Raw genomic sequence first — 19,207 nt, 5'->3', positions numbered from 1 at the left:
GATGACAGCCATGCAGACCAATTTAATGCAGTGTGCGGTGTATGGTCTGAGCACTGACAGGCTGACCCCCCACCCCTTCAACCTCTGCAGCAATGCTGGCAGCACTCGTATGTCTATTTCCCAAAGACAACCTCTGGATATGACGCCAAGCACGTGCACTCAACTTCTTTGGTCGACCATGGCATGGCCTGTTCTGAGTGGAACCTATCCTGTTCAACCACTGTATGGTCTTGGCCACCGTGCTGAAGCTCAGTTTCAGGGTCTTCTTATAGCTTAGAACATCTTTATGTAGAGCAACAATTCTTTTTTTCAAATCCTCTGAGAGTTCTTTGCCATGAGGTGCAATGTTGAACTTTCAGTGACCAGTATGAGAGAGTGAGAGCGATAACACCAAATTTAACACACCTGCTCCCCAATCACACCTGAGGCCTTGTAAAACTAACAAGTCATATGACACCAGGGAGGGAAAATGGCTAATTGGGCCCAATTTGGACACGTTCACTTAGGGGTGTACTCACTTTTGTTGCCAGCGGTTTAGACATTAATGGCTGTGTGGAGTTATTTTGAGGGAACAGCAAATTTACACTATTATACAAGCTGTACACTCACTACTTTACATTGTAGCAAAGTGTCATTTCTTCAGTGTCGTCACATGAAAACATATAATAAAATATTTACTTTTTTGAGATACTGTATATGTATACCAGTACCGGTTGAAGATTCAAGGCCATGTAATCAGGAACTACGGTAGGTAATCTGACACACAAGTATGTAAAGGTGTAACCCCCTCATAGGACACAGATGGATCTGCCAGTGCTTCTGCATCTGGGTCCAAAGGCATAATCTGAAAATTGGTCCAATTTACTTTAAAGGATAAGTTCACCTTTTGTAACATGTTACACCTGTATTCACCCCACTCCCCTCAACCCCCCCCCGTTGCGACGGCCACTGTCATAATTTAAAAAAAAAAACAAAAAAAAAAAACACACAAAAAACCAAAACACGTTATTCATTCACAAAGTTCTTTGCGGCTGTTGGCTTGTAGTTCTCATTGAACTACCACTCTGAGTGCTCTGGTAGTTTATTGATGCTTCCTATCAGTGTGCAGCTGCCTGCCAGTTTGAACAGACAGCTTACACAGTCTGCAAGAACCCTACATTGCATCCACAATCTGTGGATCGCAGTGCAATGCTTCGCAGGCTCCTAGTTTTAAAAAAAAATTAAATACATTTTTTACCTGCAAAAAGATGGGTTTTTTTTTTTTTTTTACTACAGTGAACTTATAAACCTTTAAGGCCCGAACAAATAGCATATTAATCCAGGATATGTAGGGCACCATCATAGTTGGTCCAGGGACCCATAGAAAAAAAAGAAGATAGTTCGCATGTAGCGTATGCCGCCCTCCAATACCACCAATACCACCGAACTGCAGCCATCACATTTCAGAAGATGATCGTAGCGCAGTCGGTATAGGTTCCATCATAGGTGTGCAAAGATCCCTGGGGCAAGAGGATACCCCTGTCTATTCCCTTGGGAAGAGATGGCACCCAGTCTTTATACAAGCTCTCTCAACATTTTTAACTGCTATTTCATACAAACCTCTTCAATATTTCGTATCCAGTTTTTTATATTGTCGAATGACTTTTCATTGGTAATATCATATACCAGCATAATACCCTAAAATAAAAAAAACATGCAATAGTTAATAATTTTTTTTATATAAAATCTACACACACACACACACACACACACACACACACACACACACACACACACACACACACACACACACACACACACACACACACAGTGGATCAATAAAATGCACAGATTATATGCCAATATGTCTTAAACTTTCTAAAGTGCATGGTTTTCATTACACAAAAGAAACAGATAAAGAAGGAAGTAGATTACAGCATAATTCTAAAATAGTACAGTGCCAATATGAAACATGGTTTTAGCTGCTTCAAGAAGTATTACCAGAAGATAAAGATGCTGGTTAACCTCCCCCTCCCAGGGGATCCAGTGGACATGGTCCTATTCAAACCTATGCATGGATTTTCATATACAATTATTTATTGCTGTCAGTGCTGGCTGTAGTGCTACCCCTTGCTGAAGCCCAAAATATGAGCATTCCTTTTGGGGAGTTACAATCAGCACTGAGCATGTACCCCTTTCAGTCTGCAACCACTTCCTCCTCATCTCTCCTCTGTACCCTTCTTTGAAGTAACAAAACAGAGCTCCAAATAACAAGCAAGCACTGTAAAATGTCCCACAAATACCATCCATCCATGGCAAATACTTTTATATTTCTCGATGCATCCACACAACATCTATAGCAACCCCTTTAGACACAGCTCCAAAGGTCAACTTCTAAATCTATTTCTCTGCAGTAATGGATATTTAAGAGATCAGTTTCAGGTAAGAGCGATTCAGGCTACTCTAGATATATTTACATGGCTATTAAAAGTACACCTCTCCCAATCACCCCCCCCCCCCCCCCCACTATTCCAAGTGTTTGCTTTACTCCCTCTCCTGAAGAAATTCCAAAATGATAAAGTTGAGGGAAAAGAAAACCCCTGTTTTTGCACCATGAAGATAAATATATTCCGTACAACAGGGTACATTTTTTTGTGACCATCTTTTACTACGGAGGATGGTGTCACTAACTCGGTCTGAACTTCTCTTTTTCTTTAGGATTCTGCTTTAAGATCCAGGTCTTCAACTGTCCTTGGGTGGCGCATAGGCCTCCGCCAAAGAAGGTCCAGCCTGACCAGGAGAGGTCATGGCAAAAGAAGAGCTATTCTCTGCATCTTCGAGAACCAAGCTCTTCAGCTGTACTTGGACAGATTTAGCTTTGGTAAGACTCAAGGAATAAGGCTTCATTTAGACGTGCGGATGGGGAGATGGGCTGCAAAAATGCAAGGTTGAGCCATGTTCTTGCCACCCACCCCTTAAGCTGCAATAGGCAGTGTACAAGGGTGTTTACATGCTGCACTTGCAATGCTTGAAGTCCGCGGCAAAGTTTACCCGACATGTAGCAATCTCTACACCTGGCCTGCAGCGATCATTATACATTCAAGCAAATGGGGAAGCACTGTAACTGTTCCACAACCGCATGCATGATGGCATGTTTGTCAGCAAAAATTGAGTTAAAACAGGCGATGAATTGGTGTCGCATCGCATCCTCACAGCCTGTCTGAAGCTTGGTCCGTGCTTAGATTGCGCTTCAGAGGCTACTAAGGAAAGGACGATTTAAATGCACATCTAAATCTACCCAGAGAGAGAGAGAGGAGGGAAAGCATATCCCAGCATGAAATCCCATTCCTGGGACAGGACATTTATGTCCCAAGAACCTTTTTGTTCTGTTCTCAGTTGCTCCGACTAATCACCTGGCAGCTTAAAGCGGAACTTTACCTAAAAAGGGGAGTTCTGCTTTTCAAACAAAAACACCACAGAGAATATAGCACCTTCTTAGGCTACCAAATTATTCATTTATTGGACATATATATTACAAAAAAAACATTACAAATGCCAATCCCCCCTAGGGATGCTCTAAATCAATCCCCATCCCTCCAAATGGAACCCTCCTTCCATCCCCAAGCTGCCACCCCACTCCCTATTTTCCTCCCCTCCCCCACTCCATCTCACTAAAAACCCTACTCCCCCTCAGATCTAATTGATCCGGTCTAGAAAGGATCCCTCTAATTATATCTATACCCATTGGGTAAGTGCAGCACTACTTACTCATGCACAGTGGGAAGCCCGTTGCGAAGCACCCAAAGTCACAACAGGTTTCCTACATCCAAAATAGCGGCACCAAGGACTCGAAGATCAGCAACTGGCCCGGTCAAGGACAGCGCTGAATTCCTGGACTGGTAATTGCATATTTATTAAATGTCAGCAGCTACAGTATTAGTAGCTGCCGACTCTCTCACCCAACCCCATGAGCTGGCATCAGTGATCTTTAATAAACATTTGGGCCCAAAACCGGCCCTTCTGCACCTTCAGTGGATCTATCCACCAGTTAAGAGACTGACATACCTCCAAAAGGAAGGAGAACAACGAGATCAAGAGAACTCGTCTTGCGATCCCAAGTGGAGAAAAGAAACGGCTGAAGGGTTCTTGAATGCAACTGGGCCCAAGATAGGGGTAGAAGTCAATAATTCCAAAAGATTACATTTCCCTCAGTGAGACTACTACAGCTGAGACTAAGAAATTGGGCTAGTATCTTGGAAAAAGTTTCTCATCTGGGGAGAAAAAAAAAAAATTATCTTTTGGGCTACTGAATTGATGTAGTAACCTAAAAAGGGCCTGGTTTGGCCCAGAATTATAGATATTGTATCTCTTTGTTCATCAGACAGCCCAAATGCTCCACTGTCAACAGGACCACCACTTTTCTGTTGGCGCAAACAGGAGAATATTGTCCAGCTAGGAGATTAAAGTGGTTATAAACCCTTACAGAGCACTTTGTGCTGCACGGTTTAGGAGATATCCCCTGTATTTGCATGTGCCGACGTCATCGGCACATGCGCACTGACACAAACTGAAGCAATGACACGTGTCTGCCGTTACCACGCGCATGCACGGGAGTGACGTCATCGCGGCTCTGGCCAATCACAGCGTCGGACCTGCGATACGCGGAAGTAACCCCCGGAGCGGTGTACTGGCACCACAGCGAGGGCTTCGATCTCAGATGAGTATTACATAATGAGCTAGTATGCTACGCATACTAGCTCAATATGCCTTTGTCTTACAGGTGTTTTTTTTTTTCCTCAAAGTGGGTTTACAACCACTTTAAAGATATCTTTTTGCAGCCTCAGATAAGACATTAAAGGGGTTGTAAAGGTTCAGGGTTTTTAAAAACAAAAAAACAAATATGTCATACCTGCCTCCGCTGTGCAGTTGGTTTTGCACAGAGTGTCCCCAATCCTCCTCTTCTGGTGTCCCTCAGCGGTGCTCCTGGCTCCTCCTCTTCTCAAGTGCCCCGTCGGAGAAGCGCTCTCCTTCGTCGACACCCGTGCAGACGCGTCATTGGATTCGATTTGACAGCAGCGGAAGCCAATGGTTGCGCCGCCATCAATCTATCCAATCAGGATAGATATCAGGATATCCAACACGACACACCGGCCGGAGCTGGTGTGCTCATTCCCGTCGTCAGAAACACAGGTAAGCAAGTATAACAGGGGCTCGGGGGGGGGGGTTGGGGCGCTGACAGAAGGTTTACAGCCCCTTTAACTTGGCCAGAATCATGGTAAAGATACCTGGTGCTGCTGTGAGGCTGAAGAGTAAGGCACGGAACTGCCAGGAAAATGTTTTGACCCAGAAGGATCACAAAACAAAAAAACCTTTGATATGTCCGATAGGTACATGTAGATAGGCATCTTGCAAGTAAATGGTGATCACGAACACCTTATTTAAAAAGGGACCTGTGGACTGATAAATGCTTTTTGTATTCCAAAAAATGGTTAAACTTCCTCAAGCTTTGTTTCCCTGTTTCTGGACAAAGGACACATGGGAATAAAACCTTAGTTCTGGTTTCAAAAGTTCAACTTTTCAATCATATTCTGAAGGGCAAACATCTGAATGCAGTGCGTCAAGGCAGCCACCTTGCAGGGATCTCTTGAAAGCATGGTCAGAAAACATGTTTGAGGGGAAGGAGCTAAAAGTCGAGGCAATAACCTTTCCTGGTGCCTATCCATGGCAGCATACCTATGACAAGCACCGCCTTGGCTCCTCCCTCAGGATCAGTGAATATTATTATTATATTATACCTTTGGTCAGTGAATGTTTGGTCGGGTGTCCTTACCTCTGCAGTCGGCAGCTTCCGTCCGGTCTCAGCCTTTGCAGTCCCTTGGCTCGGGCTGCTAAAGGTGCTAAAAAGCAAGGAAGTCTGTTCTGAGGGTCTTTTGGGACATGCAGCGGACCCTAACCAGGGGCATTTGTTCTGTCTATGAGGATGAGGCTTCAGCTTGTGGGGCATGGAGGAAGCAGCTATCCTTTCCCCATTTCCTTTTTGTCTTTCCCCTCTGCAGGTGCCTTGGTTCCTGGTTTCTTAAATTGTGTTCTGCTCGGTCTCTTCAGGGCAGTGTGTATAGGGGCAGCGTGCGCCTTGCGCCGTCTTTTCTTTACCTGCCCGGTGTCGGAGCCTCAGTAGGGTGGCCTGCTTCTCCTCAGCAGTTTCCACTCAGAGCTCCTGGGATTAGTCAAAGTTCAGGAAAGGTAAGTAAATAAAAAAAATATTATATATCAGTATGGTCATTTTCGGACATTCTCAAGCCAGCCGCCAAAAGATTTCATCACCCCTTCAAGTGTGTCGGGGCCCCACAAAAAACAGAGGCCCTCTATCAGTTCCTTTATTCTCTACAGAAAAAGCAAGCAGCCATACCAGTACCCCAGTACCAGAAGTTTTCGTTTTTTTACTCCACCCTTTTTCTAGTACCCAAAAAGGCCTGGAGGCCTGTAATAGATCTCAAATGTTTAAATTTCCACATACGTCAGTAGAAGTTCAAGAAGGAATCATTACAGACCATAATCCGTGCAGTCCAACCAGGGGACTGGATGATATCAGTAGACCTACAGGATGCATATCTGCACATCCCTATACTTCCATCATTTCAAAAGTACCTCAGATTTGCAGTAGGGCTCGCCTGCAGCTCCAGAGCCTCCCTTTTGGTCTCTGTACATCACCCAGAGTCTTCACGAAGGTGTTGATTTCCTTTCTGGCCCCACTTCGAGAAAGAGGTCTCGAAGTGTATCACTACTTAGACATTCTACTCTTAGCAGGAGATCCAGCGCCGTTGAAAGACACTTCTTCTGTCAACCCTGGCAGAATTCGGCTGGGTGGTAAATCAAGCAAAAAAAGTAACCTCACTCCTACCCAAGAAATGATTTACCTGGGCGCTCATTTCGATATCACCAAAAGGGACAGTATCCCTTCCTCCACAGAAAGTGTCAGCCATCACCCAGAAAATGAAGAGAGTGAGACTACAGTCCTACCTGTCAGCGTCGAATCGCCTGAGCCTACTGGGGACGATCATCCTGTATTAAAATGGTCCCTTGGGCCCACTGGCACTTTAATCAGGATTCCTGAACCAATGGAACAAGTCCTATCTCTCCCAACATATACGCTTAACAAACCCAATGCACAGGGGCCTACATTGGTGGACGAAGAGGGTGATGCTGGTAAAACCGCACCCTTTGGGTCACATCTCTTGGATCACGCTTACCACCGACGCCAGCGCAGTAGGCTGGGGGGCTCACTGCAACCACACTGCAGTATAGGGGAGATGAGCCTTCAATTTAGCAGGAGTAGTGTCCAACGTCCTGGAAGTCCGGGCAGCGTAACTCGCCCCGATTGCCCTGTCCCAACAGATCAGATGGAAAGCGATATTGCTGAGAATGGACAACAAGGCTGCAGTGTCATTCATTGTCAAGGGGGAATTCACAGCAGCTCCCTCCTGAGAGAGGTAGAGCCCAGAGAGGAATCTGTTCGATCTGAGGGCAGTTTATCTCCCAGGTCATCTGAACACGGAAGCGGATCTCTTGTCACGAAAGTTGGTGGACCCGAACGAATGGTCACTGCATCCAAAAGCCTTTGATTGGTTAGTAGACCTCTGGGGTCTTCCAGAGCTGGACCTCTCTGCCGCAGCAAGCAATACGAAGCTACCAAGATTTATCTCACGTTTCCCACACCCTCCGGCGGAGACAGCAGATGCCCTCTCCAGTCCACGGGCATGCAGTCTAGCCTATGCATTCCCTCCCCGGCTGCTTATCTCCAGGTTCCTTGTGAGGCTTACAATAGAGGACACAACAGTAATAGCAGTCCTTCCATACTGGCCGAGGCACCCTTGGTTCCCGACTGCAATGTCCCCGAGTACCCAACCTCCGATCATGATACCATGGCTACCTTGCCTTCTTTCACAGGGTCCTCAAGTCCACCCAGACCCACTCAGATTAAACCTTCACATTTAGATGCTGAAATGGGAGAAGCTGCAGGCATTAGGATGCTCATCTAGCGTTATCTCAACCCTGCTCAAGGCCAGAAAACCGTTGATAAACGGCTTGTACGATAGAGTGTGGAATAAGTTTAAATCTTTTGCGGTTGGTAGAAAATTTGATCCAACCTTACCAGCTCCCTTCCAGATACTTGATTTCCTGCAGACAGGCCTAGACCTAGGCCTAGGATTAAGCACTCTCAAGGTGCAAGTAGCAGCCATCTCGGCGGCCACCAACAGAAGATGGGCTGAGGATTCTATAATTCAGTTTTTCAAGGCCATCAAGAAAATACGTCCACCTAAAGTACAGAACTTCCCCATATGGGACCTCTCGGTCGTCCTGCATTCCTTAACAAACAGTTTGTTCCAAATGAATCAACATCTCTGTGGAATTTAACCTTGAAGTTATCTTTCCTAATCGCTGTGGTGTCAGGTAGAAGAGTATCAGATCTACAGGCCTTGGGTGCAGACCATGATCTTATCAAGTATTTTCCGGACAGGGTAGAGCTTAGGACAGTTCGTGGGTTCATCCCCAAGACAGCCTCTACCGCTAGTATCCCAGAACCTTGGGCTCTACAAACATTCTCAGATCCCCAAATCCGGCTCCCTTCATAGCATGTTAATATGGATGCGATATACATGTTATCTGCAGGCTCCCTTCAGAAAATGTTCCAGACTGTTGGTTATACCCTGGGGCAAAAATAAGGGTAAGGAGGCAACTTCTAGAACAATAGCCTCCTGGATAGTGAAGTCAATTCAAAAGGCGTACAGGGCAAGGGGCCTTGAACCCCCCTCAGGGGTCAATGCTCATGCCACCAGATCTGTTTCTGCCTCCTGGGCAGCGAGAGCAAATGTGTCATTAGAAACCATATGCAGGGCAGCAACCTGGTCTTCTCAATATACGTTTTTGAAGCACTATGGAGTAGACCCGGGGGTTCTCTTCGGTAGAATTCGGCAGGCAAGCCATCAAGTCAGCATTTACCTACTCAAAGGAGTAACCTTTTGTTCAAAATAAAAATTACTTTCTAAGCATCAACCCACCCATTCTCAGCTAGTTATTTGTCATAGGTATGCTGCCATGGAGGCACCAGGAAAACAGAAAATTGTACCATACTTACCGTAATTTTCTTTTCCTGGTGCCTATCCATGGCAGCATACAAACCCACCCTTAGTATTCTATATAACGGAGAATGCTGGGGGTGCTCTAACTCTATTCTTTTATAATATTCACTGATCCTGAGGGAGGAGCCAAGGCGGAGCTTGTCATAGGTATGCTGCCATGGATAGGCACCGGGAAAAGAAAATTACGTTAAGTATGGTACAATTTTCTGTTTTTATAAGCTCTAGAAACCTCTTCCCAAGGAGGATAAAATTTGGACAGCCTCTCCTCACTGTATCTCTGGTAGATTCAGAGGAAATAAAGAAGTCCAGCCCCTGCATTTGTTTTAATAAATAGTCATTTGTTTGGCTCCTAACCTTTGCCTGTTTGAGGTTAGTGAACTGAATTTTGAAGATTAATCCCCATTCCGCTCTCCTGGCCTATTTAATCAAAGCTAATGATCTATCTGAAGCATTCACTGTTCCACTGCTACATACCAGGTAGGTAGCTGCCCTACCTACCACTGACAAAGAATCTAAAACCTGCTTGTTTGTGGCCTTTTGGGGCACATGCTGAGACATGGGCTTAAGCCAGCATTCAACATTCCTGCCCATGCAAGTAGACGTGAAGACCGGTACCACAGCAGAAGAACGAACATCCCAAGTTCACCTCAAAGGCTGTAGGCTTCCTGTCCACCTGGTCTTTGTTTTTGTCTAAACAGGCAACATTAAACACAGTGCACTGGCGAAAAAGCCTCCAACCGGGTAGGTCCAAGAAATATGGTTTCCGACTTTCTCCAGTGGATTGCATTGGAATCGTATAGGAAACCTCATAGTCTGAGCACCGGGTTTGGAGCCATGGATTGAGAAGGTGGCAGAGCTGTTACACCTGTTACACCTGTTTCCAGGCAACATTAAAGACGTGGAATCAAGTCGAGCCAATCAGAGCGTGACAGAGCGTGTGGTGAGGAGAGCCGATCAGCGGCTTCTCCACGCAGGAGGACATCTAAACATGTAATCAGGGCACTGATCATCAGTGTCCTGATTACAATATATCGCCAACTGTGTTACCAATCAGTGCCCATTAGCAATGCCAGTCAGTGCTGGCTATCAGAGTCGTTCATCCGTGCCCCAGTGTCGCCCATCCGTGCCCCACCAGTGTCGCCTCATCAGCACACATCAGTGAAGGAGAAAAATTACTTAGTTGTTTGGGGGTCTTTTTTTTTTTTTTTTTTTTTTTTTTAGTAAAAAAAAAAAAAAAAAAAAAAAACAACATTAAATACCACCAAAAGAAAGCTCTATTTGCGGCGCATTGCGGGCGGTTTTAACCCTTTCTCGGCTGCTAGTGGGGGGTAAAAGTGCCCCGCTAGAGGCCAAAATGCGCCGCAAATCCGACGGTAATACACCGCTATAAATAGCGGCATTTTACCGCCGACGCTATAGGCGGCTCGGTGTGAAAGGGGTCTTAATGTCGCTTTAAACCTGCTCCCACCCCCATTCTAAAATCTATTCTAACTGCCCTGTGAAAGGAAGATGCTTATATTCACCTATTTTTAGGGCGCTCCAGATCAGCTCCCAGCGCTGGCGGCTTCAGGGGTGAGGAGGGACAGCTAACAATGGATGCCCTATAAGCATAAGGGGCATCAGTAGCAAGCCTATGGGTGACGTCGCTGCACTTGCATTATTAGCCACATGAAGCAGGCTTCTGGGGAGGTCACTTAGGCATAAAACTCTATTAGTACAAAAAAGTCACAATGCTTAGAGTAGTTAGAGGCCGAGGTAATAGGTGGGTTTGAAGAAACTTGAAACACCACCTTCCTACAGCCGCCATCCTTTACCAGAGTGAAAACCCCTCAGCCACCCACAAGCCCCCTTGGTGTTCCCTAAAAAAGATGTACTGCCGCACAGAGTTCCAAAGGAGTCACCGTTGAGATCTCAAGTTTGGGCAGTCTCGGCCACTGCTTTTCCGTCCTGAATGTCCATCATGGAAATGAGTGGCCGGCTGCCATGCGTCCCAGGGTCACGCTCATGTCTTCCCACAGGGAAGGAGGACAGAGTCAGAAGCACAGGGGGTTTTCAAGAGTTGGCGTCTCCTGCCAATAGGACCAAAATCCTGGGAGAAAACAAGCAACAATGCTGCTCAACAATCCTGGCAGAGATTTGAAAGAGACCAAGTACCGTGTGCACTGGATCCCATGCCAGGCTTAGCAAACTCTTTAGTCTGCTGGTGATACTACTTCTTTAAGTGTGCACCAGTTAAAAGTGGAAACGTATAACAAATACAACTGTTGGCACGTCACAAATGCTTACAGAATTTATAATCCTTTGCAAAATGGGATGCAGCCCAATTTACAATAGATGCCCGATTCCAGTGGTTAATTGCTTGAAAAAATGTCCTATAATGTATTTTGTGAGTTAATGTCAAGCCAAGCTATAAGGCCCTATTCACATTTCTGCATCGGTGTGTGTTTCAAACGTGCATTTTAACATGCATTTTTGTGTACTGATGCATATTTAAAATATTTGTTTATGCACATTTTTAAATTGCATTTTTGTATAGGTTCTTTTAAAGCTTAGAATAGTTTCTATAGGAGGGATTCCTCTATGAGAGGGATTCCTCAACCAAGTATTAAAAAGTGCATTACCAAGCACAAAAATGTATGTATTCATATTCTTACATTTATTCCTATAGGCCCTGTAAGACCCCTTTCACACTGGGGCGGTTTGCAGGCGTTATTGCGCTAAAAATACCGCCTGCAAACTGACCCAAAACAGCCGCTGCTGTTTGTTCAGTGTGAAAGCCCGAGGGCTTTCACACTGAAGCGGTGCGCTGGCAGGAGAAGAAAATAACTCCTGTCAGCCGCATCTTTGGAGTGGTGAAGGAGCGGTGTATTCACCGCTCCTAAACCACTCCTGCCCATTGAAATCAATGGGGCAGCGCGGCTATAGCCACGCTATTCGAGCGGTTTTAACCCTTTTTCGGCCGCCAGCGGGGGTCAACCGCACCGCTAGCGGCCGAATACAGCCGCAAAAACGACGGTAAAACGGCGCTAAAAATAGCGCCGTTTTACCGCCGACGCCCCCACCGCCCCAGTGTGAAAGGGGCCTTATGCAAGTTCGTGCACTAAAATGGTGCTTTAATGCAGCTCAGCATGAACATAAATCATATTGGTTAAAAAAGTTTTGGCACCCACCATTGCTCCTCTGTAATATGCCGTTGTGATTGTACGAAACCTCTCTTGTCCAGCAGTATCCCTTGAAAAATAGGAACATCGTGAATATGAAAACACATCAAATAAATTATATGACAATATAATTTTAATATTTCACTACAAAGCAGTCAGTTAGTAGTGGGAATAAAATACTAAAAAACAGCAAAAGAGGTCAAGAACCAAAAACTTAAAATTTTCTTATAATGGACTGATTAGCATTAAAACCGTATACAGTTGACTTGCATGACCAAGATACCACCACTTTCAACAGTAAGTAATAACAGTTTTAAAATATACATCAAAGTCTGAGCAAAATAAAACAAAAACAAGGTGCGCCAGACCCTGTGCAGTATTAAGGTATTCGTTTAATTAGGACTAAACAAGCCAAATGGCTATTTACAGCAGGAAAGTATTCTCAAGCAAATAAATGATCCGGAGGTTGGGGGTCACTCTGTGGTCCAAGCTGCTATCCGTGTAGTAAATGGCAAGCCTGTAGGTGGTAAACTGCGGAAAGATGGAATGGCGATGAGGCCTCCGAGAATGTCCGGGAGGCTTGGAAACCAGCACGCTGAAGTTGTCTATAGAAGAACGGCAGCCGGAACCCAGAACCGGAAGTGTGTGTCAGCGTGAAACGCAAGCTACGACGACCGGAAGTGACTTTTTTTGGTAGCCAAATAACGCATTTCACAGTTTCCACTGGTTCTTCAGAACTGGCTTGCCATTTACTACACGGATAGCGGCTTGGACCACAGAGTGACCCCAAGCCCCAGATCATTTATTTGCTTGAGAATACTTTCCTGCTGTGAGTAGCCATTTAGCTTGTTTTGTCCTATTAAACGAATACCTTAATACTGCACTGAGTCTGGCGCACCTTGTTTTTGTTTTATTTTGTCTTCCAGAGTTGTGCTTCTACTCTTAGGGTTGCAGCCGCCAGTGCTATTGGAATTTGAACTGAAACTGTTTTAATGTTAAACTGACTTTTATTCCCTTTTATATTCACTGTATTTACCCCCTTTTTGTATATAGTTACCAGTCAGTTGGTTTTTGCGCCATCATACTTTTTCTATCAAAGTCTGAGCAGACTGCTGTATGTGAAGGAGGAGGAAGTTCTTTATAAAAAAAAAAAAAAAAAAAAAAAAAAAAAAGGTACCTAAGGGAAATTACTGGACAGAGACAAGATTTGTGCTATGCATAATAACTCAGAATGGGCATTTGTAAGACTCTGAAACACCATCCTTGTTATAACAGTGTAGCTTTGTCTTTCATTGATAGGTGTGTCTCAATCGCTTTCTCCTCCCATCAGAAAAAAACAGTCATCCTAGTGTCAGACGAAGGCTGCCATGGACTCCTCTTCTGCCTAGGTTTAGTATCTACAGTGTATCAAAACACACTCTAAAGCCAGCTGGTCCAGCAGCGACTGGATTTATTTTATTTATTTATTTCAGGTACTTATATAGCGCCGTCAATTTACGCAGCGCTTTACATATACATTGTACATTCACATCAGTCCCTACCCTCAAGGAGCTTACAATCTAAGGTCCCTAACTCACATTCATACATACTAGGGACAATTTAGACAGGATCCAATTAACCTACCAGCATGTCTTTGGAGTGTGGGAGGAAACCGGAGTACCCGGAGGAAACCCACGCAGGCACAGGGAGAACATGCAAACTCCAGGCAGGTAGTGTCATGGTTGGGATTCGAACCAGCGACCCTTCTTACTGCTAGGCGAGAGTGCTACCACCACACCACTGTGCCGCCCATGGATGAATTTCGATCCAAGTATGGGCAGGGAGGTTGTACAGAAGTTGATCAAATCCTGTACAACCACCCTTTCAGATTTTAGCGCTCGACCAGCACCGTCAGATATAGCCAGCAGTGTTGATCAGTGTATTCTGACAGCGGGTAGGCCCATCCACATCGAGTGTGTGGATGGGGGGGGGGGGGGGTAGAAGAGTCTTTTTTTCCCCATTCAACCCACTGTGGCCCTAACACAAAAAAGTGAAGTTCTATTTTGTTGCAGAGAACAATTAGAAATGTTCAAATGCACCCAAGCAGTACCTTTAAAAATAAACTTTTCATGGAACTCCTGCTGGAAATAGCCATGCATTTCGGTGCTTAGGCACTCCTGTTCTGTAGCCTCATTGCTGTATATATGCAGTGTGAGATGTAAGGCGCTGCTGCATCTGCTATTCTCACGAGATTTGAAGTGACATTTAGTGATGTCACTACTATTCTGTTTTTCTTGCTAGAGGCTCTGATGTGAGGATCAAAACCTGCTTCTACCAATATGGCTGCCTCCACACAGCGACACTGTGCAGAACAAGGTACTAGGTAACTAAGTAATTAAGAAGAGATTACAGGCAATACCCTCTGCTTATTTATTTTTTTTTTTTTACAGCTCCCATAGTTCAGTTGCCCTTTAAAAAGGTCAAGAAAAGCACCACGTGAACATTTTCAGTGTTCTCATACAGCTTTGTGCATATTATACACAAACTCATCCAAATTAATTAATTCCAATAAAAAGAAAAAAAAACAAAAAACAAAACAGAATATACCTTATATGGACATTATTAGTAGTTCAACTACAGGATGTTCATTTTATACAACTAAAGTTTAAGAAAGAAAAAAAAAAAACAAAAAACACAATTCTGAATGATATACGTTTGAATTTACCATACCACAAAGCATTCATCAGTTACAGCACTTCCTGATGTTGCTGAATTTGAAACCACTATGACTTCACACGGCTGTATAAGTAATCTGATGAGCCACTTGTAATTAAAACCAGTATGCAAAGGGTTTACATCTGTCTTGTAGTATTGACTGCACAATGTACAGTTTAAAACTTTTTTTTTTACACTGACCTATACAAAAGCATATGTGAACCCTTACCTTATATAAAAAAAAAAAAAAAAAAAAAAAAAAATCAGGTTTTAAATGGAAATACACATATAGACACACACAGCTTTGAAAAAGTATTCATTCATACCCCTTGAAATTTTCCACATTTTATCAGGTTACAACCAAAATCGTAAATGTATTATATTGGGATTTTATGTGATAGACCAACACATTGGCACAGAAGTCACTTAATTAGTAAATTGAGGGCACCTGTGTGTAATTTAATCTCAGTATAAATACAGCTGTTCTGTGAAGCTCTCAGAGGTTTGATAGAAAACCTCAGTGAACAAACAGCATCATGAAGGCTAAGGAACACACCAGAAAGGTCAGAGATAAAGAGATAAAGTTGTGGAGAAGTTTAAAGCAGGGTTAGGTTATAAAAAAAAGTCCCAAGCTTTGAACATCTCACGGAGCACTGTTCAATCCATCATTAGGAAACTGAAAGAGTATGGCACAACGGCAAACCTACCAAGGCATGGCTGTCCACCTAAACAGACAGGCCAAGCAAAGCGAGCATTAATCAGAGAAGCAACCAAGAGGTCCATGGTAACTCTGGAGGAGCTGCAGAGATCCACAGCTCAGGTGGGAGAATCTGTCCACAGGACAACTCGTCGTGCACTCCACAAATTTGGCCTTCACGGAAGACTGGCTAGAAGAAAGCCATAAGAAGTCCCATTTGCACTTTTGCGAAAAACCATGTGGGGGACCCAGCAAACATGTAGAAGATGCTCTGGTCAGATGAGACCAAAATTGAACTTTTTGGCCTAAAAGCAAAACGCTATGTGTAGCAGAAAACTAACACTGCACACAACATCCCCACCGTAAAACATGGTGGTGGCAGCATCAAGTTGTAGGAATGCTTTTCTTCAGCAGGCACAGGGAAGCTGGTCAGAGTGGATGGGAAGATGGATGGAGTCAAATACGGGGCAATCTGAGAAGAAAACTTGTTTGAGTCTGCAAAAATGTATGGGAGGGAGGTTCACCTTCCAGCAGAACAAAAAAGGGCAGAAAAAAGGGGGAGGGGTATGCCTATATATCAAGAATAATGTACAAGTGAATGTGAGCGATGACATCACTAAGAGAGCTAGCGAGGAGGTGGAATCCTTATGGGTAGAGCTACAAAGGGATGAAGCTAAGGGGAAAATAATACTGGGAGTATGCTATAGGCCCCCTAACCTGAGGGAGGAAGGGGAGACAGATCTCCTATCAGAAATTGGATTAGCAGAAAGGATGGGAAGTGTTATCATAATGGGAGATTTTTATACAGACATAGACCGGGTAGAGGGAACCATGCATTCATCTAAGGCTCGCCAGTTCCTAAATGTCTTGCAGGACAATTTTATGGATGGTAGATGCACCAACTAGAAATAAAGCGTTACTAGACCTACTGATTACCAACAATACAGACCTGATCATGGATGTGGAAATACGGGGCAATTTAGGCAACGGCAATCACAGGTCAATTGGCTTCAGTATAAATCACACAAATAGGAAACATAAGGGGAATACAAAGACACTGAATTTCAAAAGAGCCAACTTCCCTAAACTACAAACCTTGCTAGAAGGCATAAATTGGGATAAAATCTTAGGAACAAAGAACACGGAGGAGAGATGGGTTTGCTTTAAGAGCATATTAAAATAAGTGCATTAGCCAATGCATCCCATTGGGTAATAAATTTAAAAGAGCGAACAAAAGTCCTGGATGGCTTAGCTCCAATGTAAAAATTAGAGGTCGACCGATATGGGTTTTTCTCTGGCCGATGCCGATATTTAGAAATCGCGGTGGCCGATTCTGATATGTGATGCCGATTTTTTTTGGGCCGATATATTTGGCCGATTTTTTTTTTTTTTTTCCCCTTCATCTCATAAAATCTAACAGTTAGACCCCTTTCACACTGGGGCGTTTTTCAGGCGCTTTTGGGCTAAAAAGAGCGCCTGTAAAACGGCTCCCCTGCAGTCTCAGTGTGATATCCTGAGTGCTTTCACACTGAGGCGATGCGCTGGCAGGATGTAAAAAAAAGTCCTGCAAACGGCATCTTTGGAGCGGTGTATACCACCAGTCCTGCCCATTGAAATGAATGCGCACCGCTGCCGAAGCGCCTGCAAAGCGTTTTGGCAGCGGCGCTTCAGGGGCGCATTTAACCCCTTCCTCGGCCGCTAGCTGGGTTATAAGCGCCCCGCTAGCAGCCGAATAGTGCCTCTAAAATGACGGTAAAGCGCCGCTAAAACTAGCAGCGTTTTACCATCAACGCATGCCCGCTCCAGTGTAAAAGCAACCTTAAGTGATACGGAAAATTTTTTACATTTAAACATTAAACAAAACAAACCTCCAATCAGTTCACTTGTATGTATAATTTAGAAAAAAAAAAAAAAAAAACTAATATTAAATACACAAAAACTGGTAATCAAAACTTTTGGACGAAAATAAAAATGGGCTAACTTTACTGCTTAGTTTTTTTTTTTTAATTCATTACTGTATTTTAAAAAAAAAAAAAATTGCGTTTGAAAGACCGCTGCGCAAATACCGCGTGACATAAAATATTGCAACAACCGCTATTTTATTCCCTAGGGTCTCTGCTAAAAAAAATGTATATAATGTTTGGGGGTTCTAAGTGATTTTCTAGCAGAAAATACTGGATTTTTACCTGTAAGCAACAAGTGTCAGAAAAGATTTAGTCTTTAAATGGTTAAACTGAGAATTCCTACACGGAGTTCAGTCTATTGATAAAAAAGAACTTGAAGAGATACAAATGTATCTTCTTATCAGACTTGGCAGGCTGCCCAGAGGAGGAGAGAAGATAACTTTCAGGCAACTTGCATTGACTCTATTACAGAAGTCATTTGCAAGTCACGGCTGAAGTTACAATCGGCCTTTTTTATCAGCACAATCCGCGGATGCCAAATATCGGCCGATATATCGGTCGACCTCTAGTAAAAATGCATATAAAAGCAAAGGAGAAGGCCTTCAAAAAATACAAGGTTAAAAGGGTTATTATCAGCATTCAGACTTTATAAAGAATGCAACAAGAAATGTAACAGTGAAAAAAAGGACGGCTAAGATAGAACATGGAAGACACATAGCGGAGGAGAGCAAAAAAATCCCAAGAAATTCTTTAAAGGGGTTGTAAAGTTATTTATTTATTTTTTTTAAAATAACAAACATGTTATACTTACCTTCACTGTGCAGCTCGTTCTGCACAGAGTGGCCCTGAACCTGGTCTTCTGGGGTCCCTCGGCGGCTGTTTCAGCTCCTCCCCGCAAGCATTTACCACCTTCATGCGAGCTCCCTCGCACGGTGGTGAGTGCTTGCGGGCGCGCTCCCGTGATACAGCCGGCGGCTATAGCCGCTCGCTGTATCACTCGGCCCCGCCCCCCGGCGCGCCGCGTCATCGGATGTGATTGACAGCAGCGCGAGCCAATGGCTGCGCTGCTTTCAATCCATCCACTGCAGCCAATCAGCGACCAGGCTGAGCTGCAATGAAGCTGACGAGGACGAGCAGCGAAGATTCGAGGCGTCAGGTAAGTAAAACGGGGGGCCTGGGGGCGGCGGTACTGTCAAAAGTTTTTTCACCTTAATGCATAGAATGCATTAAGGTGAAAAAATTTTTACCTTTACAACCCCTTTAAGTATATAAAAACAGTATAAAAAAAAAAAAAAAAAAAAAAAGAAGGAGGACAGACCATATTGGCCCCATAAAGAATGAGGAAGGATATCTGGTTACAAAGGATGGGGAGATGGCGAAGGTATTGGATTTATTCTTCTCCTCAGTCTTCATGAGGGAATCGGGGGGCTTCAGTAACCAAAACTGCAGTGTTTGTCCTCACAACACATCACAGGAAGCACCTCCATGGTTAACAGAGGACAGAATTAAAATTAGACTTGGGAAACTTAACATTAATAAATCACCGGGACCAGATGGCTTGCACCCGAGGGTACTTAGGGAACTCAGTCAAGTAATTGCCAGACCATTGTTCCTAATTTTTACTGACAGTCT

General features: G+C 44.1%; 1 protein-coding gene across 1 annotated transcript in view; it reads right to left on the bottom strand.

The window, feature by feature from the left end:
• Positions 1-19,207, bottom strand: part of RAB8A (RAB8A, member RAS oncogene family) — a 95,396-nt gene that overhangs the window by 23,296 nt on the left and 52,893 nt on the right. The window contains exons 3-4 of the mRNA XM_073596236.1: positions 12,290-12,350; positions 1,600-1,677 (exon numbers count right to left, since the gene is read on the bottom strand). Coding sequence (XP_073452337.1) covers positions 1,600-1,677; positions 12,290-12,350 — 139 coding nt within the window. The remainder of the gene's footprint in view (positions 1-1,599; positions 1,678-12,289; positions 12,351-19,207) is intronic.

This window comes from Aquarana catesbeiana, linkage group LG01, assembly GCF_042186555.1.
Source record: "Aquarana catesbeiana isolate 2022-GZ linkage group LG01, ASM4218655v1, whole genome shotgun sequence".
Taxonomy (NCBI): domain Eukaryota; kingdom Metazoa; phylum Chordata; class Amphibia; order Anura; family Ranidae; genus Aquarana; species Aquarana catesbeiana.
Note: the sequence above shows the minus strand (reverse complement) of the source record. Positions and strands in the feature narration are given on the sequence as shown.